Source organism: Phyllopteryx taeniolatus, chromosome 12 (genome assembly GCF_024500385.1).
Source record: "Phyllopteryx taeniolatus isolate TA_2022b chromosome 12, UOR_Ptae_1.2, whole genome shotgun sequence".
In the NCBI taxonomy this organism is placed as follows: domain Eukaryota; kingdom Metazoa; phylum Chordata; class Actinopteri; order Syngnathiformes; family Syngnathidae; genus Phyllopteryx; species Phyllopteryx taeniolatus.
The window spans coordinates 12,555,177-12,581,749 of record NC_084513.1 but is presented as its reverse complement, the minus strand read 5'-3'; the positions used below and the strand labels follow the sequence as shown (position 1 = coordinate 12,581,749).

The 26,573-nt window shown below is 42.2% G+C and overlaps 3 protein-coding genes across 4 annotated transcripts in view; 1 reads left to right on the top strand and 2 right to left on the bottom strand.

Moving 5' to 3' along the window:
• Positions 1-13,692, top strand: part of lrp2a (low density lipoprotein receptor-related protein 2a) — a 63,229-nt gene extending 49,537 nt beyond the window's left edge. For both annotated transcript variants that reach the window (XM_061792529.1, XM_061792528.1), the window contains 20 exons: positions 297-413; positions 1,290-1,427; positions 1,506-1,628; positions 1,709-1,837; positions 2,219-2,350; positions 2,553-2,684; positions 2,785-2,928; positions 3,012-3,177; positions 3,254-3,382; positions 3,458-3,681; positions 3,776-3,955; positions 4,870-4,989; positions 5,131-5,221; positions 5,299-5,366; positions 7,977-8,094; positions 8,192-8,312; positions 10,222-10,332; positions 10,782-10,898; positions 11,679-11,750; positions 11,867-13,692. In XM_061792529.1, coding sequence (XP_061648513.1) covers positions 297-413; positions 1,290-1,427; positions 1,506-1,628; positions 1,709-1,837; positions 2,219-2,350; positions 2,553-2,684; positions 2,785-2,928; positions 3,012-3,177; positions 3,254-3,382; positions 3,458-3,681; positions 3,776-3,955; positions 4,870-4,989; positions 5,131-5,221; positions 5,299-5,366; positions 7,977-8,094; positions 8,192-8,312; positions 10,222-10,332; positions 10,782-10,898; positions 11,679-11,750; positions 11,867-12,067 — 2,633 coding nt within the window. In that variant the 3' untranslated portion in view covers positions 12,068-13,692. The remainder of the gene's footprint in view (positions 1-296; positions 414-1,289; positions 1,428-1,505; positions 1,629-1,708; positions 1,838-2,218; positions 2,351-2,552; positions 2,685-2,784; positions 2,929-3,011; positions 3,178-3,253; positions 3,383-3,457; positions 3,682-3,775; positions 3,956-4,869; positions 4,990-5,130; positions 5,222-5,298; positions 5,367-7,976; positions 8,095-8,191; positions 8,313-10,221; positions 10,333-10,781; positions 10,899-11,678; positions 11,751-11,866) is intronic.
• A 1,253-nt stretch (positions 13,693-14,945) lies between these two features.
• Positions 14,946-19,886, bottom strand: LOC133487136 (retinol dehydrogenase 7-like). The gene is made up of 6 exons (XM_061793206.1): positions 19,789-19,886; positions 18,608-18,640; positions 18,206-18,536; positions 16,735-16,993; positions 16,035-16,198; positions 14,946-15,241 (listed from the first exon to the last, which is right to left on the bottom strand). The coding sequence occupies exons 1-6, from the start codon at positions 19,789-19,791 to the stop codon at positions 15,018-15,020; spliced, it is 1,014 nt and encodes a 337-aa protein (XP_061649190.1). The 5' UTR covers positions 19,792-19,886; the 3' UTR covers positions 14,946-15,017.
• Positions 19,887-19,991: 105 nt separating this feature from the next.
• On the bottom strand, positions 19,992-25,656 carry dhrs9 (dehydrogenase/reductase (SDR family) member 9). The gene is made up of 5 exons (XM_061792764.1): positions 25,510-25,656; positions 24,416-24,732; positions 23,376-23,634; positions 23,133-23,296; positions 19,992-21,685 (listed from the first exon to the last, which is right to left on the bottom strand). The coding sequence occupies exons 2-5, from the start codon at positions 24,726-24,728 to the stop codon at positions 21,468-21,470; spliced, it is 954 nt and encodes a 317-aa protein (XP_061648748.1). The 5' UTR covers positions 24,729-24,732; positions 25,510-25,656; the 3' UTR covers positions 19,992-21,467.
• Between the last annotated feature and the right edge of the window lie 917 nt (positions 25,657-26,573).

The following is a 26,573-nucleotide window of genomic DNA, read 5'->3' as shown; positions in this document are numbered from 1 at the left end:
CCCAGGCCTTGCGTAAGACACCATTAAACCCATATATAAATATCCTCTAATGATAATTAATACAAAATATATGCCCATTCGTCCTTTTTCTTATCCTTTTAGCTAATATTCTGTAAAACGGACAACTTAATTCCTTCATTTCCTCTAATTAGTGCTAATTAGTAACTACTTTAGATATATTTCCAATGTGTAGTCAAGCAATATATCTTTCATTGAATGGTAATGACCACAATATTAGTGGACTGAATGCAAATGTACGCATTGCGAAGTGATTCAATAAAGTATTTGTGCCGCAGAGCTACGGACGTGTCATCCTGGCTACTTCCAGTGCAAAAGTGGACATTGCATCGCTGATCGCTTCAAATGTGACGGCAACGCCGACTGCGTGGACTACACGGATGAGTCGTCATGTTGTGAGTTTGGACATTTTGATACTCACTCTGGATTCCAAACATCTCCCTGTGTGTGTGACCAGTGGCGGTCCTAGCTTGGATGGCACCCTGTGCGATGATTGACACCATTACACAATAGAAAAACATTTTACGTAGCAATTTATTTGGGGGCGTGTTGCCACCCCGTGAGGCCGCATATAATGCACATGCCAGAAACCACATCTGTTTGTGACTTTCTTTAGTTCTACAATTTGGCACTCTTGAAGTTTATTCTCAGCACTCTGCAGGCCTCTCAACTGATCATCAAACTGGAATTAATGTCCTCTATCTAAGCATGAACCTTTTGGATTTTAAATGTTAGAACGATACAGGTTGACCTGAGATAGCTGAGCTCAAACCAAGCACAACCTAACTTGTTTATACTTTCTTTCAGGACCAATTTCTAAATTGATTATAGAATATTGGACCCAAGACCTCCAAAGTAGCCAGTGTCAATTGTCAGATCACAAGGGATGTGTTATTTGTCTGTATCAAAGCAAGAACAGTTGATTTACACAAGATGACTGAGGTCGAAGCACAAAGAATTACACATACTGTACAATTACACCTTGTCGTCTCGGTCATGTCGGTTATGATTTTTTGTCTATCTTTTTTGAAATTTTGTATTTATTTATTTCTATATTATGCCAAGAGCCTTACTGTTTTGAATGGTAGTTAATGATCAGAGGTAGGTAGTAAGACGGTATATTTATTCTGTTACGTTTAATAACTTTTTGGACCAATTTTGTACTTGTCAAAGTAGTTTTAATGCAAAACACTTTCAGATACTGTTTTTTGCTCTATTAATTTTCAGTACAAGTCTCAAATTGAGTTCAACATTTTGTTCCTGACTTTTAGCACCACGCTTTCCAAACGGCACGTATTGCCCCCACTTCCTGTTTGAGTGCAAGAACCACGTCTGCGTCCAGCCTCACTGGAAGTGCGACGGCGACGACGACTGTGGGGACAATTCAGATGAGGAGCTTCACCTCTGCTGTAAGATGAATGCATACACAAAAAGTCCATCAATTTCCAACATCGGCAGTAACAGACAGCTAAACTTTGCCTTCACAGTGACAGTCCAGTGTGAGACGCAGTTCCGTTTCCGCTGCGACAACAACCGTTGCATCTACAGTCACGAGCTGTGCAACTCTGTGGATGACTGTGGTGACGGCTCGGACGAGAGACAAGAAAACTGTGAGCTGACTTTGTAGCATTTATTCCTCTATTGTTTTCTTGTCTAATAATCCATGAGTGTGATGTTTCTCTCCCTCCAGGCCAAAGCCCCACACACGGACCCTGCGCAGATGAGGAGTACAAATGCAGTAATCGACAATGTGTTCCTCTTCAGTATGCGTGTGATGAGTATGATGACTGCGGGGACCAGTCGGATGAACTTGGCTGCCGTACGTAACGTTAAACAGGATACAACTTCTTGGAACACAACACAGCTCATCACACACCCTCTAGAATTCAGGGGTGTCAAATTTATTCTTGTCATTAGCCAGATCGAAGTTATGGTTTCCCTCAGAGGGATGATTATCATATAATTGCAGTTCAGTCTACTGTAGCCGTCTGGATAGACTTTTCGTCAACGCCTGCTATAGAAGTTCAGTGTTTTCGTTAGTGTACCTGTACACCTGTAATATACCCATCAAATTGGGAAAGGCCACCCAAACGTGCTTGATGTTGTGTACCCACTGACAGTTGGTTACTCGCTATATATAGTCTATTCTTCATGTGTCTATCTGAAGGCTCAACACATTACTGCATGTTCCCCATATCAGACCAGCACAGCACACATTCTTGCGGTGACCACGTATGTGAACATAACTGTACTGACCTGACCGACGGAGGTTTCTTGTGCTCCTGCATGCCAGGCTACCAGGCCAGAAGCGGTGAACGACACACATGTGAAGGTATTAACAGCCAATGCATACATGCTATTCAACAACTAGAAAAAAATGCTTAATTCATTTTAAACACTGTAATAGTAGCGCCATTTCTCAGTCTTGCTGCTTGTTTAGGAAATGAGATATTTTCCTCTCACTAAACTCATCAATGTCACAATACTGTGACTTTTTTTGTTTACCCTCAACTTTGTCTGTTTTGGGGAAAAAGATATCAATGAGTGTGAGGTGTATGGGATTTGTACACAAGAGTGCAAGAACACAAAGGGAAGCTACGAGTGTTTCTGCGCTGAGGGCTTTGTCTCCTTTAGTGAGCCGCATGGAATCCAGTGTGCTGCTCAAGGTAAGAAAGCTCTGCACAGATGCATAATAAATTGTTCACCTTAATTTGAGTGTTTAACCCCTTTTCTAAAAGTATCGACTGCATATCTCTCACATAAAAGGAAACTCACCAGTGCTGCTCCTGCCAGATAACGTCCGTATCCGCCGTTTCAACCTGTCATCGGAGCAGTATTCAGACTATGTGGACAATGCAGAGCATATTCAAGCTTTGGACTACTTGTGGGATCCAGACAAACAAGGCCTTAGTAAGGATAATACTATATTTTTAGTTATGTGCGTCTCCAGAAACAAAAAAAGACTGCTTACATGACCCCTGTCTTGTTTGTAGGTATTGTGTACTGGACAGTAGTGGGTCGAGGATCAGAGTTTGGCTCCATCAAACGGGCCTATATGACCACCTTCAATGATCACGGCAACAATCCAGTCAGAGACATGGACCTCAACCTGAAATATGTGGCCAATCCCGAGGGCATTGCTGTGGACTGGGTTGGCGGGTAATTTACCCCGACGTGTTTGGTGTTTTACTTTTGGTCCAGTCAGTTATTGGTTCACTCTCAATACTGTTTGCAGGCACATTTACTGGACTGACGCTGGCACCAATCGCATTGAAGTGGCCAAACTGGATGGACGCTATAGGAAGTGGTTGGTCCACACTGACCTTGACCAGCCCGCTGCTATCGTTGTCAATCCAGCACTCGGGTATGGATGCTTGGATGTTATCGTACAATGTGTTGTACAAAGATTGGTCAGTATAACGTAACGTGATCTCTGCAGAACAATGTATTGGACAGACTGGGGCAGGAGACCCAAAATAGAGTCAGCGTGGATGGATGGCCAGAGCAGGCAAGTGCTGGTCAGTGAAGAAGACTTGGCCTGGCCTACTGGTCTGGCTCTGGACTATCTGAATGCACACAGAATCTACTGGTGTGACTCCAAAGAAAACATCATTGGGTCCATGAAGCCTGATGGTACAGACAGAAAAATAATCATATCAGGAGGTCAGAGCCATGTGTTATTGTCAAACACCAATATGTTTGGTCAAAATGTTACATTAAAACAATAAACATTGGTAGTATTGTGTTTATGTTCCAGACATAGGGAATCCATACAGTCTGGACCTGTTTGAGGGCCATGTGTACTGGACAACAAAGGAGAAAGGGGAAGTGTGGAGGACTAATAAGTTTGGGAAAGGAAATAAAGTCAAAGTGTTAACCATCAACCCTTGGCTGACTCAGGTTCGCATTTACCAGGAGCACCGACACAACCACTCAGGTCAGTCTTTAATCACACGAATAAGATAATGTACTATCTTCTCCTAAATTGAACTTACATTCTCACACTACACATTGTTTGCTAATATGTTAAACTTGAATTGTATGTATTGTAAAAACAACAAAGTGCGGGTTAAATTAGTAGTATCCATGTAAGTAAATGTAGATTTGTGAAGATGATCAATCTGTGCCAAATGTGTAAAATTGTAATATTGAAGATAGAATTACATTTTTGAAAGATTCGTGGACCTGTTGGCCAAGGGGTGACAGTAGTGATGAAAGAATGGAGGCGCACAAACCAGAGACTGAGACCAAATTTGTAGTTTGTTAAAATGTACAATTTTTGTCAATGATTTTACTTATATTTACTATAACTACTGTATGTATTAGTAATGCATCATTATCAATGAATTGATTATAACAATGTAGCATGTTCAATTATTCATTACATCATTATTTACAGACAGAAAGATACCTTATTCAGCCACAAGGGAAATTCACTGTTCCAGTTGTTTCCACAATGCAAACAACACAAGGAAAAGCAGGCATGCCGTATTACTAAGAACATTAAAAATAAGAAAAGTGTTAAACATAGCATGTATACATGTATTTTTTTTAATGAAATAAAACTAAAATAAAACTGAGGCTATAATTTCACTGCAGTCTGAAAGTTCAGAATAAGGTGCCTGGTGATGAATGTGCAAAATGTTGACAAGGAGTTGAGGAAATAATATTAGCGTTTCCCTCCAAGGGTGGAATTAAAAAGCCTCTTGTGATGGGGGAGGAAGGACTTTCTTAGACTTTCAGTACTATTAAGTACCAAATTCTTACTTGTGACCTTTTTTTTTTTTTTTTTTTTTTTTTTTCCCCAACATCAGTTGTCTCATTTGAGTGATTGTGCTCTGTCCTCGTCAGTGCCCAACCCTTGCAAAAATGTGTGTAGTCACCTATGTCTTCTCCGGCCTGGTGGATACACCTGTGCCTGCCCACAAGGTTCCTCTGCACTGGATTTCGACTCGGCTAAATGCGACGCAGGTATGCCAAAGCTTGACTGCACATGATGCTTGTGTCTGTCCTCGTGTGTCTGACTGCTCCCGTGTTTTGATTTTTTTGTGAATTTCCAAATTTGTTTATTGTTCGCTTGATTTTATATTTGCTCGGCTTCTTCCCCCGCAGCCATTGAGGCACCTGTTGCAATGCCTCTTGCATGCAGATGCATGAATGGCGGGACCTGCTACACTGATGAAGGGGGTCTGCCAAAGTGCAAGTGAGTGTCTTTGCTAGGTGTTTCATAGCAGCTCATAAAAGTTCACCCAGTAATTAATTTTTCTGCCTTCTACAAAGATGCCCTTATGGTTATTTGGGCAGCTATTGCGAAATGGGCAAGTCACGAAGCGCTCCAACAGGAAAAGGTACTATGACATCATTTACCACCTTCTTGATACCACATATGATACACTTGCAAATACAGGGTGTCCGAAAATGTTGAAGTTATTTTGTAATCGTCATTCTATGGCGATACATGGAGACGGCCACAAGTAACTCCTCAGTAAGCCTGCCTTAATATTTGTTCTTCGCAGAGGGTAAAAAATATGTCCGTGAGTACTGTTATATGTATATATCTATTGATTGATTTAGCCTGGTGTTAGCGCCTAGGCTATTCGGCTCTGCCTCGTATTTTGTTCATTTCACCTCTTTTTTGCTGGCGAAGGCGCTGTTCACATCCCCTCTGCTGGGTTTATAACTTTGCACGGTGGCCTTTGCTGGTAACAGAAGCGTTTGCGCCCCCTCTCCCGGTATAGATCGTTGCGGCTTCTCATTGTGAGCCGCTTGCTCTATATAGTCACCACGCGTGCCACGACGTAACTGTTGTTTTCCGGTCCATAGCCTGGCTGTTAGGCCCATGCTTATCGACTCTGACTGGTTGTGTTCGTCCCACCTCTGCTGGTGTGATCATATATATGAACACTAAGGCGCCAGGGCGCTACGTGGTGGCCATGGTGGGGAAGTTTTCGTTGCCATGGAAGGCAGTGCATGGACACTGAAAATAAGTCGTAACTTGATCATTTGTTTCACCAATTTTCATAAGGGTTGTTGTTGTGTCAACACCGATGCGTATGCTATTAATACACAACGTTAGGAAATACAGAGTACAAGAAACAATGCATATCTCAGTGTGTGATTGTCACCGCAAGTCGTACTGGATGGCTATTGATTGTCCAGTTGACCTGGTATTAGCGCTGAGGCTGCCTGATCCTGCCTTGCTTGTTTATCCCATCTCTACGGGGTTTGGGTGGCATTCGTTCACCTTTCCCCAGCTTTTTGACACTTCTTGTTGTCTGTTCGGTGGGGTTCATTGGCTGTTGTTCATGGCCTTTGCTGGCGAGGGTGACGTTTGGGTGCCCCCTCCCTGACTGCGGCGTTGCGTTTCTCAAAGTGACTCACAGATTGAGTTGTTACCACCTGTGCCGTGGAGAGGCTATTTACTGATGGTCCTGTTAGCCTAATGTTGTCACTCTGGCTGACTCTACCATGTTTTGTCTATCCCACCTCTATTGGGTTTAGGTTGCGTTTGTGCACCTTTCCCTGGCTTGTTGACTGCTATTGTCTGTTCGATGGAATTCTTTGTTATGGATTCATGGCTTTTGATGCCGTGGCAGACCTTCGCATGCCCTCTCCAAGCCTCCTTTGACAAGGGCCTCTAGGAGGACTCTCTGGAGTTTTCCGGCGGAACCCAGGGGACATTTTGCTCAGCCACAGTGTTGGCGCTGTCTCCGTTTTGCCTACAGGTGTCATCATTGGCAGTTCCAAGTGCTCCCCTTTGGACTCTCCCTCTTCCCAAGGGCCTTCACTTGATGTGTGTAGGCTGCTCTTCCACTCCTCCAGTCAGGGGGGATGTAGGTCTTGCCGTTCCTGCACATCTTGCTAATCTGCACACCATCGTGGGCTCGGGTGATCCAGAATGCCTCCGTTCTCCTTGTCAATATAGCCTCGGGGTCAGCATTGAGAGATATTGTCTGAACCCCTCTCAGTGAAGGATCTTTATTGAGATGGTCTTGGACACGACCATGGGGGCCCAATCATGCTCTCACTGGGTGAAAGACATTCTTCACCTCCTCCATGGGCAGCCGCGGCCCAATGGTTAAGATCATCACCTGCCACCGTGGGGGACCTAGGTTCAAGACCCCGACTGGACCATCCGCCAACATCCCCCAGACTCACGGCTGTGGTGTCCTTGAGCAAGACACTGATACCTTCAGCTGCCCCCTGCTCCAGTGTGTTCCACCAACATGTGTATGTGTATGTGTTCAGTATGATGGGAAAAATGCTGAGGAAAAATTTTGTGTGCATGCATGCATGTTCATGACAATAAAAAAGGTGATTCTTCTTCTCTCACTCTTCCGGGAGGGCTGCATTGTCTCTCTACCGGCCGGGAGTGTTGCCACATCTTCGGCTGGAGGATATACTGTATGTGCCGCTGCCTCAATTTTGACGCTTGGCACATTTGCCGGATTCTACATTGTGTGTGTCGCCACTCCCCGTTCACTGTGCGTGGCTTTTGGGGCATGTGGCTTCTTAGTGGGGTTTGTGTCTGGGATTCCTTGTGATTTTGCTGGTATGAGTCTTTCAGTGCTTTCAGCACCACCTTCTGGCAGTCAGCAGGGATGAAATAAAACGAAAGTTACCTATGTAACTACGGTTCTATGAATCCGGTATGACCGCCAGCGCGCTCTGTCGCTCAGAATCCTTGTGTTCACACGAAACGAATCTGAGCCCCATGTGACACCGGAACTTCTACCCGTTCCGGGTCACCGGGGGCAGGTCACACATGACGTTTTTGGTATGTGTACTCGAACTGCGCATGCGAGTAGTGAATATTCAGTGCTTTCAGCACCGCTTTCTGGCAGTTATTCGGGATTCAGAGACCCATAGTTTCATACGTAATGTTTGTTTTCCAGGGAAAAACAGAGAATAGATGAAAATGATATAATATAATAATGATCTGCCTTTTCTATCTCAAGCTGTGGCAGTTCTACTCGCAGTCATCATCATCCTCATTACTGGAGCTTTGGCAGTTGGAATTTTCCTCAACTACAAACGAACTGGATCCATCATCCCCTCTATCCCCAAGCTGCCCAGGTACCTTAGGTTTTCAACTCCTATTTAAATATACACATTGTGCACTGATGCTTGCAAAAGAATAGTATGTTATGACATCATTATATGTTTTCCATAGCCTCAGCAGTCTGGTGAAGTCAAGCGACACAGGGAATGGAGTGATATTTCACTCAGGTGATAATGTGGATCTCGGACCGACGCACATTGGAGTTTCATTCATTGATACCACCATGCAGATGGTGAGTTCTACTTGCGGCAACAGAGCACTGAGGGTGGGGTGAAAAGTAAGCATCCATCAAGGAAGGCAATCAAAGTATTTTCACTCGTGCAGGCAACGCCGACATGCCGACAACTTCACCGGGTGTAACTGTCATGAATTTAAGTTCATGATTGGATTAAAAAATAATATACCTTTCTACTGTACTGTATACAGTATAAATATTTGTAATAATACTATGTATGTAATTTGCTAAGGTATTTAATATTTATTTGGGTTACTTTGCCTCCTGTTGTTCTATTTCAGGGTTGCATTGAGTGGCGCGTACAGAGCGTTTATGTAATTGGGAGTTTGTCAGTTAGTTGAAGAAAGAGATGAAAGAGCTTGAGCTGCTAGTTTAAAGAAAGAGACCAGAACGTGAGCTGCATACAGCAAGATCTTCATTTGTTCCTAACAACTCCTAAATTCTTGTTAGGAGGCAAAATGGTATGTGACCATGATTAATGTATATTTTATGTTATTGAGCTGTGTTATATCTTGTAATTGATACAATGTTGACAGCTAATATTTCTGGATCATGTAACTGCTCAAGCTTTCATCTCTTTATAAGTGACAAACTCCGGATTTCAAAACTTCACTATGTGCCACTCAATACAACCCTCAAATAGAACAACAAGAGCACAGTAACCCAAGTAGATATTACCTGAGCAAATTATCCATCCATCCATCCATTTTCTGAGCCGCTTATCCTCACAAGGGTCGCGGGAGTGCTGGAGCCAATCCCAGCTATCATCGGGCAGGAGGCGGGGTACACCCTGAACTGGTTGCCAATTGCAGGGCATATATAAACAAACAACCATTTGCACTCACATTCACACCTACGGGCAATTTAGAGGCTTCAATTAACCTAGCATCCATGTTTTTGGGATGTGGGAGGAAACCGCAGTGCCCGGAGAAAACTCACGCAGGCACGGGGAGAACATGCAAACTCCACACAGGCAGGGTCGGGGATTGAACCCCGGACCTCAGAACTGTGAGGCAGCCGCTCTAACCAATCGTCCACCGTGCTGCTGAGCAAATTACATATAATACATATAATATTGCGGCACGGTGGACAACTGGTTAGAGCGTCAGCCTCACAGTTCTGAGGACCCGGGTTCAATCCCCGGCCCCGCCTGTGTGGAGTTTGCATGTTCTCCCCGTGCCTGCGTGGGTTTTCTCCGGGCACTCCGGTTTCCTCCCACATCCCAAAAAACATGCCTGAATTGGAGACTCTAAATTGCCCGTAGGCATGACTGTGAGTGCAAATGGTTGTTTGTTCCTATGTGCCCTGCGATTGGCTGGCAACCAGTTCAGGGTGTACCCCGCCTCCTGCCCGATGACAGCTGGGATAGGCTCCAGCACGCCCGCGACCCTAGTGAGGAGAAGCGGCTCAGAAAATGGATGGATGGATGGACATATAATATTGCAATCATTCGTATACAGTAGAAGGGTATATATTTTTTTAATACAATCGTGAACTTAAAATTCACGACACTTAGACCGAACAATCAATTGTGTGCAGCTCATCAGAAGCTAACGCTGTTAGCTAACACTAATCTGTTTGTCCTGAAAACCTCAATGCAGCTCTGCTTACCGTTTTCCTTTGACATGATAACAGGGGTGTCACACCCCTGGGGCATGTCCATGTTAGTGCCTCAGCATGATAGTTTTTCAGACAGTGTATTCCCACTTGAAAGTGGCTTTGAATCTTCACCCAGCCTAGCTGTTCGGTATAGAGGCTGTTATCATGTAAATTAGCTCCACCCTAAAGGGGAAGTGCAGTCAAATTTCCATTGTATGTGCCCTTTAAGGAAAACATGTTCAATACATCATGATGATTATGTGTCTGGGAATGTTCATTTATTAATATCAACACAATGTCACCGTAGGATGATCATTTTGCCATGGAAGCGGCCAGGCATCCTGTCACCTTTGAGAACCCCTTATACGCCAACACAGCTGCCATGGCTGCTGACCCAGCTGTCATTCACGCCTCACAGGTACACATGCACGCCTCACACGCATCTCACATCTTAAGTCTTGCCAATCAGCAAGCCGGGTCACACCCACTTTATAATGTCCACACAAGGAGGCGCAAATTCCCATGCAAAGTAACGGCAATAATTTACTTTAATGATGCCAATAGAAAATCATTTCATCTAGCATTTTTTGGGGCCGTTTAGGGGGTTTCATTGTCACCCTATACGACTGCACATATTGCCCATACCAGAAACCGCCACTGATTGCAGCTAAGAGAAATACTATGAAATGAAGAGATTAGAAACAGTCATAAAACATAAAGAATACTAAACAAAACACATTTCTCCTGCCCGGGTATTTTGGAAACCTTTCTACCAACCCAGTAAGGATATCTTTTTTTGCTTTTCAGGAGTATATACAAAACTAATATTACACTATTTATTTATGTATTTATTTTGCTTACAATCAGGTGACTGTTAACGTGAGTGGTGAGAAATTACAGAACAACTTTGTGAACCCGGTGTATCATGCAGAGCAAAGCGGGGGCCTTGTAAACACGTCGTTTGTCAGGACCAAACCTGTTGAGGTCAGTCTTTTCTTTTACTTTATTATAAAGAATATTTTGTTTGTATTGCATATGTTCTCTATATAACAAGCATTTGTGTAACGTGGGGGCGAGTCAAGTATTTGCAACTTGGTAACGCTCCCTTGGTCTATTACACCAGCCTAGAATTGAGCCATTCTCTAACAGAACACTGTTGTAGCTGTATGTACAATAAAATGTGGTTTGGATATTGACTTGAGTGAAAGTATATTTTAAAAAAATGATTAAAAAAAATAAATGAACTCTTTGGGAAGTTAAAATAAACAACTGATATAATGTGGTAGCACAAATGTGCACACCCTCATATAACTCATCCCTCCTCCCCCAGGGGTGAACAGGGGTGTGTAGGCTTTATATCCACTGAACATCACAGCTTTCTGTTAAAGTGATGAAGCAACTAGTAAAAGGATTTATTCAGGATTGCGGGCCATGTCAAATGTTTCATGCCGCAGGCTGCAAATGACCCCTGGGCTGTAGTTCGGACACCCCTGCTTTAGCTATATGTAGTATCAGTACACTAGTCTCACAACATCGGTGAGGTTTTTGGAGGGCATAGCTATGTTTAATATTTTTAAGAAATCTTACCAAGTCATGTTTTAAAAAAGTACTTTTTTTTCTCATTCCTTTCAGCTAAGTTTTTGTAGTGATAGTGTACTAGTATAGTATGTACACGGTACATCAGTTACTGCATGCCTTGTGTGTTTTTGACATACTTGGCAAATAAAGAGGATTCTGATTCTGATGATGTGTGTTTACTGTTAGGAGTCAACATGGAGCTTTTTCAAGCACAAACTGAAGCCCAGCAGCACATTTGAAAACCAGTCCTACTCCAAGGTGAGTTAGGCTGGATTGTGGATTAAAAAAAAAAAAGTCAATTAGAAAAATAAGAACAAAACAAACAAAAAAACAGATTCATTCAGCTTTTTTATTTTATTTTTTCGGGGGAACAGATGAGGGATGACAAGTCCGAAGGAAGCAGAGGCAGCGACACTTCTGCACCTGAGCCCTTTGAACCAGCCCCCAAACCTCCAAGGAGGGACCATCATCATCATCATCACCATCATCATCATCATCATCCAAGCACCTTTTCACCAACCGAGGACAGTTTCAAAGACACGGCCAATCTTGTAAAAGAGGACAGTGACGTATAACCACGCCCTCACTGAAGGGGCGAATCACACTTTGCACAGAATTTATTTTTTTATGCAGCTTGTGGGGGGAAAAAATGTTATACATCAGAGATATAAAGTGCAGTGGTGCCTTCGGATATAAGTAACCCAATTTCCGCGTTTTTCAAAATGCGAGCCGACATTCAGCCAATTGATTTGCTTTAACCTGTGAGCAGAAATTTGAGATAGTTTGGCAGATTCTTCAACAAAGACGATTGAAGCTGTTTAATGCCCCTCCCAGTTAAAATTTTGTGTCAAACTAAACAAAAAAAAGATTTACACGTTGTGTATTTAAAACAACCACACGACTTTGTCTTCTGTTAGCTTAATGGTAACATCCAATGAAAATCACCATAGACGGGCTAATGAATAGCATCGATAGTTGTAAGGGTTAAAACCCTTTAAGCAACGAATATTAGAACACTAACCATGCACTAACACATGTAGACAAACAATATAACTACTCACCACCATATTTTTATTATCCTCTGCAAAATAAATGAATAAATGAGTTTACTTAGTCATTTCCAGTATTTGTGAAATTCTTTTTCATTTGTCTTCATCACTGTATATTGCCTCCAGGTGGCCAAGTTGCAGGAGACGCAATGAATTAATGATGATGCACAAACATTTTAATTCTTTACTTTATATTGAATTGTGGTTTTACTAGAAGTTTTAAGAAGTAAATTTAAAATGCTATTTTTCCTTTATTATAAAACAGAAAAACTAGTTTTTGGTGGGAGGCTGGAACGGAATAACAGCATTTCCCCTCATTTCAATGGAAAAAGATAATTTGAGATACGCGTGTTTTGAGCGTGGTTATGGAATGAATTCAACTCGTATCTCAAGTCACCACTGTACATTTCTTTAAAATAAGGAAAAAGAAAATGTATGCCTTTGTGACATTACATATGCCTATTCTTGTGTTTTCTTTATTCTGATGTACAATAAGTATATCTTTGCACTGACGCTGCTGATAAAGATATTGATAAATATGTTGTATATTTGTAAATTTGAACGATAAGATTTTGAAATAGGCCGTGTGGGTAGTTCTGCATTTATACACACATTGTAAAAGGTGAGCTGCATTCCGCAATGTACAGTACCTCTTATCATCATGAGGAAAAATCTCAATGATCTTCTGCCTTTGCCATAAGATAAATATATAATCTATATATACGCACCTCAATATCTTCAGGGTGATTGGAATGAATTTATCAAACATGCTGTTTAAACATATGTGTGAGTTAAATAATGTAATTGAATCAAACTTTTTTTTTTTTTTTACTCTTATGTGATCCCTGACATTGTGACTTTAAATCACTGTGATCATGTTTTCTGTATATCATTAATGATATGGGAATAACGGACGCAATTGTTTGAAACGATACTTGAACATGCTTGCGCATAGACGTTAATTTATGTCGATGATTGTCTCGAAGAGCTGACCCAAGAATGCAGATGAGTCCTTTTGTACACAACATGAAGGCATTTCAGATCTTACGTGATTACAAATTAAACCTGCTTTCGCTGATTGTTGACAACATACCCATGCAGTTTAAATCGCTGCTGCTGAGACGTGAGTGAATAAATGTTCTATTTTGTGACCCAGTCTTAAAGGACCTCTGTGATTATGTTAACATTGGCACTTATTCCATAGTTCTGGACTTAAAAACAATGTCTGCAGGGAAAAAAATCTTTCCAAAATATACTCAGTAGCAATTTTAGGCATGTTTTATGATGACATTTTCAGACAGATTTTGGCCCACCCACATTTAGGTCGAAAACCTGCGTGAGCCTGTTGCCAGTAAAATCCGACTGATGCGGAAATTCATGTTATGTCGCCAGCGTAGGAACGGAACTCGTTCGTAAATCGAGGACTTCCTGTATATGGGTTTGGTCAGATCCTTGTATTGACAGCATTGCTCACCTTTGAAAAAGGGTTTGGGAAGATGACGAGATGCCAGCGTTTGCTTTTTGTATGGTGGTGGCATCGTGTGACCCTGGGCACGGTTGGCGCCAGGCGCAGTTTACCTGCCATTTTAATCAATAACATCGTAATAAGTTAGTGATTTTTTTCCCCAGCAAATTCTGTTGTATTGATGTGAGTGTGTAACGGTATATGATAACAATATATGGTATAATACCACCTTGAACAAAGCGATATTTGGAAACGCAAGCAAGATGACTTTTTAAAAAAAATTAACAAAAGCTATCATTTTGGAGGTGGGGGGATTCCACCCGACGGCGACTATATAGAAAATCAGTAAATACTGCCGCTTTATATTATAGTGCATTCCTTTGTCCACATCGGCTTTGCAGCGAATTTCGTCTTCAGCCCCATCGCTGACGTCATACATATGGCGGCGTATCGATCAGCGATGTAAAAGGTGCATTCCCAGAGCAATCTGTTATTTAATGATTGCTCCAAAACAGGCGGTACGGTGAACGACTGGTTAGAGCGTCTGCCTCACAGTTGTGAGGACCAGGGTTCAATCCCTGGCCCCGCCTGTGTGGAGTTTGCATGTTCTCCCCGTGCCTGCGTGGGTTTTCTCCGGCCACTCCGGTTTCCTCCCACATCCCAAAAACATGCATGGTAGGTTAATTGAAGTCTCTAAATTGCCCGTAGGTGTGAATGTGAGTGCGAATGGTTGTTTGTTTGTATGTGCCCTGCGATTGGCTGGCAACCAGTTCAAGGTGTACCCCGCCTCCTGCCCGATGATAGCTGGGATAGGCTCCAGCACGCCCGCGACCCTAGTGAGGAGAAGTGGCTCAGAAAATGGATGGATGGATGCATGGCTCCAAAACAGATTGCTATTATTGGAAATGACTGCCAGTTTCATTTTCTTGAACAAAAAAATACATAAAGAGAATTTATTAGTTAAATATAGGCCATCTGGACACTATAAGCCATTTCACAAGTTCCTCTTCATCAACTCCTCACTGCCGCAGGTGAAGGTAGAAGCGTGCTGATAACAAAGTCGGACACAAAAGAAGGCAGGTAGGACAAGGGGAGCCAGAGAAGTTTGGCGTCCCAGCCTGCAGTGTAGCGTGTGCGGGGGAAACAGGCGGTCAAGGCGTGCTTCATGCAACTCGTCACCATGGAGATGCGTGGGCTGCACAGGATGCCCATGGAGAAGGCCTGGGCCTTCACGTCTGAAAGGCAAACAGGACAAAAGGTAACAAAATGTTGGACTGCTTTCAGGTGACTGAATTGCAGTGGATCAGCATGAGGCGCTGTAAAGGACAAAATAAATATTTATTGTATCTCTAACACACATAAAAAGTACAACACATAACAAAAAAACTCACAAAAAAAGCTTTTTAAACAAGACAAAAAACATACATACACAAAAAACATACATACACAACAACAACCTCTCACACACACACACCCAAAAACTCTCAGCCCAAAAGCACGCAACAAAAATCTCACACTCAGCAACACGACAACAAAACTCACATGTACCAAAAATTGACACAACAAAAAAACATCTCACACTCACCAAAAAGCTGTTATCCATACCAAAAACTCACATGCCACAAAACACACACAACAAAAAAACTCATAGAACCATATATATCACACATCAAAAACCTCCCACTCACCAGAAAACCTCCCTCGCACAACAAAACACATCTCACACCCAACAAAAACCTCTCACACCAAAAAAATGTAAAAGTTTTCTTATTCAAAAAACCCAAGTCCTTGCATGACTTTTTGAGCTTCCATTCACAAAATTTTTTTCTTTTTGCTTTTGCTTTTTTTCCCTCTCTTTGTTAGTTTTTTGGTTTCTTCTATCTTACTAAAGTGTTTTTTTTTTTAATCACTAAGGGAATTTTGGGTGAGAATAATTATTATTTTTGTGGGTGTTTCAGAGATTTTTGTACGCATCTGAAAGGTAAATGTAAGGTTTATTTGACCTCATACATGACCCCTTTTACTCACAGTCATCAAAGTACGTCTCTCCATAGGAGCATTTCACTTCCTGAGGGAGGCGGGTCCAGAGCCTTTTTAGGTCACCTTCTATTAGATCCAGCCGGGTCACATTCGTCTTGAAGAAACCAGGTTCAATGATGCTCACTTTGATGCCAAAGTGCTTCATGTCCCTCCTAGTCAAAAGAGACAGAATAGTTATTTTAATACATATACAGTGTTCCCTTGCCATATCACGGTTCACCTATTGCTATTGCATTCAGTGCATCGCAGATTATTTTTTCATATTCATATTGCGCATAATCCGCCATATCGCAGGATTTTGAGTGTATGCTAAAGGTTAAAATAAATGCTTCCTAGCCCAAAACATTAAAACTGTAAATACATTCATATATATATATTAAAACTCTTATTACAATAAATAAAATATACTTAGTGTACTGTAGTGTACTACAGTACTGTATTTTTAAAAGTTTAAAAGGTGTTTAAGAGTATAGAAAGAGTTTATAAGAGTATGGTGGAGGTAAATAGGCGTGTGGGAAGGTTAATAGCAGGCTGGGGCGGTTCATACACCTTTAAAATATGTATACAGGAACCTATACCCTGCAATAAAGGAGGGATTACTGTACTATCTAGTCTTCGTTTTATGTATGTCTTTGGTATATTCTTAACTATAATATTAGTTTTTAATGTTGTGGTCAGCCTCGCATACCTGAGGCTGTCGGAGAAGGCCTCCACTCCCCACTTGGAAAGACAGTAGCCTCCTCCGATGAGCGCCAGTCGGCCCATGACGCTAGCCACGTTGACCACTCGGCCCCGAGCCATCTTCAGGAGCGGCAGGAAGTGGAGCGTCACGTCCACGGTGCCCATCAGGTTCACGTCCAAAACCTTTGTGAAATCCTCTAAGCGCATCCACTCAGCCGGGCCGATGGGTGTGGACCGACCCGCGTTGTTCACCAACCCCCACAGGCCTGCGAAGGAACAAAGCCGGCTCATTCGTGGCAGATGAGTGAGGTCAGGGAAAGGTCACAGTGTTGGCTTGTTTTATTTTGTGCTTATTTTAGCCTCTCCAGATTTTAAATACCAGTTATAGGACACCCAAAGTCGTGAAGGTCCAGAAGGATTGCTGAGATAGGTGCAAAAATTCAATTCTCAGCTGCCATTAAACTATGCCCCCTTGTGGCAGAAAGTGATTTAGATGCTGAGGCCCGCCGCACACCAAGCGACGCGGCCGAACACGACTGAACTGGACAATCGCGAAGAAAATACAGTCGCCGACTCACACCTGCACACCTGGCGACTGACCCTTGCACATATACCAACTCACTGCAACATGATAACTGCGGCCCCTAGTGTTCGTATTGGGAAACAATGTTTTCAAGTTGCACTTGTACTGTACTTTATTTTTTATTTTTTATTAATGAATGTAGGAATGAACCACAAGCAACGTGGTGAGATTGTCAAGGAAGGTGTGGATTTCCCTTACTGCTGTAGATATATTAAAATAATACAAAGTGAGGAAACGGCCAAGAAATGAAGATGAGGATGGATATTTGAGATACTGTTGGCAATGATAGCAAAATATATTCACTGCACTCGTGTATTTTGGCGACAAACACTCTCTACGCTTCGCTTTCAATGTCTTAAGTATGTCAAAATTATATTATGTGTATTTATATTTATTTTGTTATTTAATTTTTTGCATTTTCTGGTATTTTTTTTGTCTTTTTTGTTACCATTTAAGATTCCACACTTTTTGTTCTTTGATTAAACTGAATGTGTTAAGTATGTTTTATTTTTATTTCAAAATGTGTATTTAGATATATTTTTTGTATTCCTTTTAATAGTGTTTTTATTTATTTGTTTAATTTTGTTGCTGTTGCAGCATAACAGTGGGTATTTAAATTCAGCATGCTTGACTCAATCGCACAATAATCGGTAGGGTTTAAAAATGGGATCTCATAAGAAGCTTTAGCGTGTCAACAGCTGTGAAAAGTGTGGGATAGTTATTCTCTCCCTCCACATTGCACAAAGAGGATCTATCAGACGTGTCAGTAGGAGGACGAAGAGTTGATGATGAGGAGTAGCCCGGGGGGTGGGGTGTTGGTCCAGGTTATCTCCCGGTGCCTCACTCGGACTGGCACTCTATCAGCCCGCACCCCTCCGCTCCTTACTCGGCTCACCTCGCTCTCCCACCTCTCTGTTCACAAACTCCCGCGCCCTCCTGATGCTCTCGCCGTCTGTTACGTCCAAGAGGAGCGTCCTCAGTCTGGGGGAGGCCGAGCGCGCCAGTTCTGTGGAGCCTCTCTCGGTGAGACACGCCGCTATGACGTGGAAGCCTTTGTGATCCAGCTGCCTGGCCAGCAGGTTGCCGAAGCCACTGTCGCAGCCTGTGATGAGCACGTGCTTGAGGCCGAAGGCGTCCACCTTGTAGGAGTCTCTGATGTACCAACATGTGGCGGCGAGGGCGGCCAAAAGTAGGAGAGAGGTCAAGGCCGGATGGCACACCAGTACCTGAAATGTATCATCTTCCATTTTTTTCCCTGTAGCCCATTAAAATTGACAGAGAAACAACATCAACGTACCTCCAATACACCTGAAGTCAGTCCTTCAGTCACCTGAGTGGACAAATACAGTACAAAATATGAGTTCTTATGGCCTCATTTAGTTAAATTACATGAGAAAACATCACTGCAAAGGGTCATGGGTGCCCAAGGTTTAGTGACTAAATGGGACCTGGTATTTGAACCGTTTCTTCCATTGATCATAATGGGAAATGTGAGATTGCTCGCCAACGGACGAGCAAACTCCTGTTAGAAAACTGCAGTTGTTTGTTTCCATTCAACCTTTAGTTGCTGCAGCCAACGCGAGTGACGTCATCACGTTGAGGCGTCAATCATGTTCCTTCGACTAACAACACAACATGTGCGCAGTGCATCGAGACAGAATCAAACTGTGGACCTCCTGTATTCCACTTTGAAGGGAGCTCTTCTTCACTCACTCCTCTGGGGAGTCTGACCACAACTGAATACACCTTGAGACCACCAACAGGCCGCTGGCGGAACTGCATGCAGCCAACAGCAGGACTGTGACAGTTTTGTATTTGTTCAGAACACGGCTCACTTCAAATGGTTACGAGAAAAAAAGATTTTCAAAGATGTGAACTATTTATTTTCATTAAAATAAAATGTAAAAAGATATATTTTTTTTAAAGTTTAAAAAAAGAATTGCACCATTGAAAATGTATGGATCATGGATGTAGCAAAGCCACTGATTGTTTCATTTAGTTCAAAATGTCAAATCAACCAAATTAACATTCTCTGCTCAGAAGTACTACCGTTCTATTCAATCACAATATTTCAACACAGCTTTGCATATTTTATTATCATTACTATTTGGAATATATCATCTATTTTTGGTGACACAAAAAATTGTTTGCATTACCTCCTATTCACAAGCCATTCTAAACGCATTACGGAATGGGGAAAGTATTATTTAGGTGCAAATGGCACCTCTATGTGGCTAAACAACTGTATTGCAACTTTGAAAGTCAAAAATTTTGCATATGCATAAAAAAACAAAATTTCGTACTTGAAATAATGCACACACACACACAAAAATCCCACTCACCTCACAAGATACTTTAATAACCGCTCGTGTTGTGTCCTTTACATTAATTGTCACTCTGCCTCGTATTTTAAGTTACACCAATGAATACATCGAATAGCTCTCGAAGACATAGTTAGAACAAAATAAATAAACCTACCATGCTTACAGAAGTTGGAATGTGGTTGTCTCCTCATTAGGAACACTGAATGAATGCAGAGACAATCCCTTCAATGTTTCACTAGTGCAGGATTGTGCAACTTGCATTCTTTGACCAGTATATTGATAAGATCTTAACGTAAAATGAACTTCAAGACTGGGACGTCTCACGGGGCAAATAATAAACACAGTACAACGTTGTCTTGTGGTTATAACAATAACTTTTATTTGTATTTTTGAAGTGTAAACGCTGGCATACTTACATGCTTCATACAGTGGCTATAAAAATAAAAGTCTATGCACTCCTGTTCAAAAAACAGGTTTTTGTGATACAAAAAAAAGCAGATCACGAGAAATCGTTTAAGAATTTTCTCCACCGTTAATGCGACAGTAACAAAATCTCCCAAACATATTTTGAGACATATCTTACGGTCCAGTGAAACTCAGGCTACACTTTTTGGCCATAAGGTAATTAAAAGTTATGTTTGGCACAAACACATCACTGCTCACCACCAAAAGAACACCATACATGCAATGAAACAAAATAGTGGCACCCCATCATGCTTTGGGGCTGCTTTTCTTCAGTTGGGACTGAGGACGTAGTCAAGTGTGGAAGGAATTATGAACAGTTCAAAGTAGCAGACAACATTAGCACAAAAATCTACAGGCCTTGGCTCGAAAGCCCCCCGGCACCCCCAAAAAGTCAGGAAAAGCCTACTAGAACATCTGAGATTTAATTGGGGAAAATCAGCTAGAACTGAGGTTGAAGTTAAGGTGAAAAGAATTATGAACAGTTCAAAACAGAAGACAGTGTTAGCACAAAAAGTGAGGAAAAGTCTACTTGAACAGCTGAAATTTATTTGGGGCAAATCAGTTGGAACTGAGGCCATACTCAAGATGCAAGGAATTATAAACACTTTGGAATAGCAGTCAGTGTTAGCACAAAACCTTCAGGCTTCTGCTAGAGAGCACTAGTCAGTAAAAGCCTACTAGAACAGCTGAAATCCATTTGTAGTAAATCAGCTGGAACTGAAGCCGTGGTCAAGGTGGAAGGAATTATGAACAGTTGGAAATGGCAATGACCAAGGCTGATACTAGGAAAAAAAGTCATAAAAAGTTGACTAGACAGCGTACACTTGTGCACAGTATATATTTTTTACTTCCCCCTCTCAAAAAATATTTTATATATATATATATATATATCAACTGATTGTACAGGGTATAAAGGTTACAACTGCATAAAACATGTTGAAATGTTCTATCTATCACTGCTCATATAGGCTTGACGTAAAAACTTAAAATGCTGTGGATATACAGTACATTGAGCTGAAATGCCATAGGAGCTTTTGGCGCTGGATCCCAGTTAAGTCAAGCCAAAGTCCAATACGAACAAAAGCAAGTTGAATATTAAGCCCTTGAAAAGTAGCACAAGATCCAGACAATAGATAAGAGGTTGGTTGTCTGTGCTAAGTCTTACATATACAGTAAGTGTTACTGCTGAAATTGGATTGACTTTAGGACACAATGGTGCAACAAACTGCTACCAGACAAGATTATGTGATATGCTAATGCATGCTGTCAAACTCATTTTCATCGCGAGCGTGAGTTTGACACGTAATCCGTAGGAATGATCAAGTATTGAAATGGCGGCAACACCACATGGAAAACTCACGTTGTATTTTACAAGACAGATGCTTTAAGCTTGGGGCTGAAATTAAGGAAGAACCTGTCCGTGATGAATGTGGGCATGTAGGACAGAGGCAGCCAGATGAACTTGGCGTCCCATCCGGGCGAGTAACGAGTGCGAGGGTGGACGGCGGCGATGGCGTGCTCCATGCAGCCCACCACTTTCATCAGGTCGCTGTCCGTCAGCAATCTTTCAGAGATCATTTTAAACGCTGAAGCGGAGAGCACACACAGAAAAATCACCACAAAGTTGTAACGTCACTTTGTTTTTTTAACCCTGACATTAGTAGTTCTCAAATTATTTTTATTTATTTTTTTTAATTAATTTTTTTTTTCACACCAAGCACCACCTCAAAACTACTCTCCAAGTAGCACAAAAATAATTACAATACAGTAACATAGTAGGCCGAAGTGTTCCTAAAAATACTGGCAGAGGTTTTATTTCCAGAAATTACACCTGTATTTACTATGGCAAGCCACTGTGACATTATGCAGTTGAACAATAATGCTGCGCTTAAATTTAGGCCCCCCCCAAAAAATTTACTTAAATAATGATTTGATTAGAATGTATTGTGCTTAAAAGTTAAATACAACTAACTGTACTTTAAAATAAACTGTACATGAAAAGTAAAAAGTGTACAATACATGAAATGTAGGCGGCACGGTGGCCGACTGGTTAGAGCGTCAGCCTCACAGTTCTGAGGACCTGGGTTCAATCCCCGGCCCCGCCTGTGTGGAGTTTGCATGTTCTCCCCGTGCCTGCGTGGGTTTTCTCCGGGCACTCCGGTTTCCTCCCACATCCCAAAAAAAAACATGCATGAATTGGAGACTCTAAATTGCCCGTAGGCATGACTGTGAGTGCGAATGGTTGTTTGTTCCTATGTGCCCTGCGATTGGCTGGCAACCAGTTCAGGGTGTACCCCGCCTCCTGCCCGATGACAGCTGGGATAGGCTCCAGCACGCCCGCGACCCTAGTGAGGAGAAGCGGCTCAGAAAATGGATGGATGGATGGACATGAAATGTAAAAAAAAAAAAGTATTGGAATGAATTGTTTTGAAAAAAAGTTTAAACAGGCTGCTACAAACTTCACTCTACAGTGGAAACTTGGGTTACAATTTCATGTGTTCCGTGACCCTGTTCTCAAACCGAGGTAATGTTTGTTCGTCGCATTTAGATGAATAGAAATGTCCGTTCCAGCCACAGAACAATGTTACATTTACCTTATTTTGATCATTGTTTGGTTAAAAACAAATATTGTGCAATATAGAAATAGGTAAAAACACAATATCTGATGATGAAATAACAGTGCGTTCGCTCACAAATCACTCTGCAGTGTCTTCACCTTTTTGGGTACAGTATTGTTTCCGTTCACTGCTGTTACTGCTAGCCCAAAATGGTCACCACCTCCCACAATCCAGCACAGCTTTTGCATTGCATTGTGGGATGTGGCTGCCGTTGTCTACTAAAATGGATTTTAGATTTACCAGTGTGCGAACTCAAGGAAAATTGTGGTAATCTTGAAACTGTAAATGCCATAAATGCGTATATTTTTCATGGAACAGTGATAACAGTTTTCAAAAGGGAGCTTGAAATAGTGCAGAGAACTGTCTGTGTTTCCACCACATTTGCACAGGTTCTGACAAGGATCTGAGAACTCACCACATTCCAAAAAGTCTGGTCCGTAGTCATCTTTCACATCCTGAGGTAATCTGTCCCAGAGCTTCTTCAGGTTATTTTCCAAGATCTCGGTGTTTGTGACGTTTGTTTTGAAGAAGCCGGGCTCGATGCACAACACTTTGACTCCAAATGGCGCCAAGTTCAAACTGAAGTAAAAGTTTTGCAGCAATGATGCCGGCACCATTTTGAGAGATACAAAAAGCATTCTGGCGAGTTAACTCTCACCGCAGGCTGTCGTTGAAGGCCTCCACGCCGTATTTGGACACGCAGTACGGGCCGCCGAACGGGCTTAAACGCCCGAACACGCTCGCCACGTTTACCACCCTGCCTCGGGCCTTCTTGATGAGAGGCAGGACGCTCAGGGTCACGTCGATCAGACCCACCAAATTGACAGCTAGCATTCCCTTGTAGTCGTCAATAGTAAGCCAGTCTGTGGGGGCCGACGGCACAGCCACGCCCGCATTGTTTACAACGGCCCACAGACCTGAAAACACATGTCGGACATATTTACCTTCGTGTATAGGGAAGATACATGAGTACGAATACACAAGTCCACATTCACAAATTGACATTCAGAGATTTTTGGAGGGGAACCAATCTATCGTTATCTTGCTGAAAAACTCACCGAGTACTGTTTTTGTGCTCAGGCCAAAGCAATTAAAGTCTTTGCTGCCATCTTATGGCATCTTGGTGCCAATGAACAATGTTGAAGTGGGTTCAGGAGCTTTATTTAAATACACATATTTCTTTGCTGCCATCTTGTGGCATCATGGCAAGATGGCTATATTGAAGTGATTTGGGGAGCTTCATTTAGACAAAAGTTAAGCTTTCCCGCCATCTTGTGCCAATGAACTATGTTGAAGTGAGTTAAGGAGTTTCATTTGGACAAAAGTATAGGTTTGCCATCATCCTGTGCCATTGAACTATGTTGAGGCACTTCATTTAGACAAAAGTTGTGATTTGCCACCATCTTGTGGCATACACAGGTGAACAAAAACATTTTTTTTTTTTTGTAGGAAATTATTTTCGGACCAATTAAGTGAAATTGGATAATTTCCTGCCATACTGATTGAAAACCATTGACACACACACGCGCGCACACACACACACACACACACACACACACACACACACAAGGACGTAGCCTGAAAATATATACGGCTATCTGTGAAAAAAAAGAGCATGATCATCTTTGTAAAGGCAGAATTTTTGTATTGCTCTCACTCTGCAGGTGTACCCAATGGCACGGCCTGACATTACCTTACCTTTCTGCCCGACAAGGATGTCGATGAAAGCCGCGGCCTGTCTAACGCTGGCAGAGTCGGTAACATCCACATGAAGCGTTTTCAGTCTGTCGGAAGAGGCCTTCTTCAGCTCATCTTCGCCCTTTTCGGTGTAGCAGCCGGCAATCACGCGGAAGCCCCTCTTATCCAGGCTCTTGGCCAGGAGATGTCCAAAGCCAGTGTCGCAGCCGGTGATGTAGACATGCTTGTCTCCACTGTTTGCCACACGTTTGGACTCCTTGAACCACCGGTGGACAAACCACAGGGTCACCAGCACCACGATGCTCAGGATCATCTCTCTGGAGGAGCAAATGAGAGTGGAAATAAAAGACCTATACTTGTCCCAAAATCTACTTGTATGTTGTCTTAGCAAACATGTGACATTACATCGCCTTTTGTGCTTGGTAAATATTGATAGGGTGAAAGGACACTTTTCCCAGAGTTATGTATTTAAACAGCAATGGGATACCCTTCATTAAAAATATCCGGAAAAAGAGTTTCAAAAAGTTTTCAAATAAAACCTCCTTGGTGTAGATAACTCAAGGCCTCCGTGTCAATTTTATGTGGCGAAAGCCTGTTATAATTTTTCCCCTTGACTTCTGTTCAAAACTAACCATGAACGTGGTGAAACACAGGGGGAATCGTGTGATATGATGGGTCAATTATGAGGATTTCCGCACAGAACATTTTAGTTAAAGGACGGGAAGTGCGACTGCCTCGGATTCGAGCCACACATCTACTCCTTAAACAAACACAGAGCAGTTCAGCTTCTGGCGAACAGACGTTATGGATATTATTATTTAAATACATATCTAATTTATTTGAACAGATACCCAATAAATAAATTAATTCAACTAGTTAACATCTAGCGCTAGTAGTATTAGTATCACGGGTAGATATCAACTACAGCACAGTTTTGCCTCACTAGTAGCATATAGTTGTCCTACTAGTATACCAAAGTTGGCCAACTAGTTAAGCAGAAGGCAGTAGGGGGAAAACCGTTACTAATAAGGCACAATCGTTCTACTGGTACTCTATTAAGGTCACAATATAATCCACTGTTAACAGCGTTTTACCGGTTCCTCTTCGGATTCGTGCACAATCTGTTCCGTTGCAGTCGTGGCTTTCCGAAGACTCTCCCACTCTGTTCTAGTAACTAGTGTTTACCTTTGGTCAGGCGAAGAGGTAAATAAGACACGCCCCTTTTCATTTTCGTGACTCTTCGCCAGGAGGGTCAACGTCGTCAGCCCACTCCATGTGAATGGACGGCAAGAAAAATAAAAGAATAAAAATATAAAAAATAAAATAAAAAAACAAAAGCCCACGGATGCCGGTTCTTTGAGTAGCTGACAAATCTGCACAGAACACCGTAGAATTGGAATTGAAGGGAACTGGGAGTAACCTCTCACAAGTAAAAATATCTATATTTTTTAAATTACTTTTTGATAGATAGAACAAGCTTTTGCATTGACAAAAAAAGTAAACCTAAGGAAAATCGGTTGATAAATAAGCAAGTTATGACTTAATTTCAATGTCCATGCATTGCCTTTGATGTGGAATCTCGCCCTTTCCAACATGGTCGCCACGTAGTCACATCTGTTAGCTTGTTTGGGTTGCTGCTGACTGTGGTTGTGTGCGTCGCTTTTTGTGCTCCGGGTAGCAACGTGGATTACAAACTGTCTGCATCAGTAGATATGAAATGTGCTATATTAATCAAAGGTACTTACTTACTTTAGAGTTATAATTGACAGGGAATTTAAGGAAACAATGAACACATAAGAGATAAACATTTATTGTGAGATGCTCATTCATAGAAATGATGGAGCATTCAAACAGGACCAACACCGCATGAGAAGACTCGCGTTGGATTTTAGAAGACAGACGCATTAATCTTAATCTTGGGGCTGAATTTCGGAAATAAATTGTCAGCGATGAATGCGGGCATGTAGGACGGAGGCAGCCAGATGAACTTGGCGTCCCATCCGGGCGAATAACGAGTGCGAGGGTGGACGGCGGCGATGGCGTGCTCCATGCAGCCGACCACCTTCATCCATTTGAAACTTGTGGACCTTGTTCTGATACTGATATGTGATTAGATGGCTATGTGACGTGAATTCATAATCGAACAACAACTGACTTG

What these genes read in the sequence shown, in the direction of transcription:
- LOC133487136 (XM_061793206.1), bottom strand. An exon ending in TGACTTCAGGTGTATTGGAG is followed by an intron (nt 18,537 to 18,607) that starts GTACGTTGATGT and finishes GATACATTTCAG; the next exon opens with GTACTGGTGTGCCATCCGGC. An exon ending in AGAGACGTACTTTGATGACT is followed by an intron (nt 15,242 to 16,034) that starts GTGAGTAAAAGG and finishes TTTGCCTTTCAG; the next exon opens with ACGTGAAGGCCCAGGCCTTC.
- dhrs9 (XM_061792764.1), bottom strand. Translation starts at nt 24,728, where the DNA reads ATGATCCTGAGCATCGTGGTGCTGGTGACCCTGTGGTTTGTCCACCGG. An exon ending in GCCTTCAACGACAGCCTGCG is followed by an intron (nt 23,297 to 23,375) that starts GTGAGAGTTAAC and finishes CTTTTACTTCAG; the next exon opens with TTTGAACTTGGCGCCATTTG. An exon ending in ACCAGACTTTTTGGAATGTG is followed by an intron (nt 21,686 to 23,132) that starts GTGAGTTCTCAG and finishes TCTCCGCTTCAG; the next exon opens with CGTTTAAAATGATCTCTGAA.